Source organism: Aplysia californica, unplaced genomic scaffold, assembly GCF_000002075.1.
Source record: "Aplysia californica isolate F4 #8 unplaced genomic scaffold, AplCal3.0 scaffold00341, whole genome shotgun sequence".
Taxonomy (NCBI): Eukaryota; Metazoa; Mollusca; class Gastropoda; order Aplysiida; family Aplysiidae; genus Aplysia; species Aplysia californica.
In genome coordinates, this window is record NW_004797611.1 from 787150 (window position 1) to 788665 (window position 1516).

Genomic DNA, 1516 nt, shown 5'->3' on the forward strand with positions numbered 1-1516 from the left:
TATTAAAATAAACTTTAAGATAGAAAGAGACAAACAAACCAACAAAGAAAGAAAGAAACAAACAAACAAACAAATAAATGCCCACCTTGAGGTACGCGTAGAGAGGAATCTCATCTGGTCCGTTCACATCACACTTAAGCATCATGTGCATGTCCGGGTGGGGTTCGAACCCTCCCCCTGGTCGAACGTAGCGTAAACCGTTAAGTATCTCTGTGGCGTTGTCTCCCGGTTCCTGATGTCCGAATTGGTTACTGGGGAATCCCACAATGCTAAACTGGGACGCGGGAATGTTTCTGAGCAGTGCGTTCATTTGGCGGTATTGCTGAGTGTAACCTGAAAAAAATATAATATTTAAAACAGTGATCAGCGAGAAAGAAAGAATGATCTTAGCTGATTTAGTTTTAGTTTTAGTAAGAGTTTTATGGCACTGGCAACACAATAAGGTCATATAAGTGCCAAAGATTAGAGGCGTTACAAGAGAGTAACGAACAGAAAAAAGAAGGAGGAGAGATAAGGACGATAGATGTTTGATAGGAAAGAAGGAGCAAACCACATTAGAGCACCCGCCAACCACCCACGATCTTAGGTGATACGAGTATTGAATTGAAGGGGTATTGAATGTTAGAACTGGGATCTTAGGAAGACGGGAGTGCTTCTTCGCCCCTCTTCATGAAGTCTTACAATTTTGATAGAGAAGAAAAAAACATTTTGATTTCTGACCTCATGGTCTTAGTTACTCAAAACGTCCGAAAATGTCAGATGGAACTATGTAATTCTGAGGTCGCCATGTGTGCTTGAGTTTCTGTGTCAGCGTATGAGCACACACTGAACTACACAGGCGCGAGTCAACAAGGCAACCGTATGTGTGCATGTCACGCAGCATCTATTCGGAGACGTCTCCGACGGGATATAGACCAATCAAAATGCTTTGTGCCTCTAGACCAAGTATAATATCTGGGGGGTTACATAGGGGCATGCCCCCCCCCCCCCTGTTTAAACCCATAATTTGATATTTTGCAGTTAGCTTTGAAATTTCTTGAAAATAATTGATTTGCGACAGTTGAAGTGGCTACATGCGTGATCTTCAGCAAACGATACGCATTTTGACCCCCCAAAGCAATGCATCTGTGTGCGGGAGTACGTCTCCGAATAGTTCCTATGGGTTTTCGCCAGAGACGTCTCCGAATATCTGCTGCCTGCATGCCACGCTCTCTTTTGTCACCTCGCGGGCCATGACAGGCAGTTCCGGTCATCTTTCGGCCACTGGTGGATGCTAAGAACTGGTGAGCAGGATGAGGCGGGGAGGGGGGGGATTAATGGGGTTGTTGAAAGGGGAGGGGTGATGATGGGGGTTAAGGGCTGAGAGGGGATATACAGGGCCATTGAGTCGACACCGCAGTAACAACAGTGAGTGGACTTTGTTGAATAATGTAGAACAAAGCGAGGGGGGGGTATATAATAGAAGGAAGGGTGTAATGGTGGCAGAGAGAGTAAGAGAGAGAGAGAGAGAGAGAGA

At 45.3% G+C, this 1516-nt stretch overlaps 1 protein-coding gene across 1 annotated transcript in view; it reads right to left on the minus strand.

Moving 5' to 3' along the window:
* LOC106012346 (epididymal secretory glutathione peroxidase) overlaps nt 1–333 on the minus strand; it is a gene marked incomplete at its 5' end in the record, with an annotated part of 3687 nt that extends 3354 nt beyond the window's left edge. Inside the window, 1 exon segment of the mRNA XM_013085070.2 lies at nt 86–333. Coding sequence (XP_012940524.1) covers nt 86–310 — 225 coding nt within the window.
* Nucleotides 334–1516: the final 1183 nt, after the last annotated feature.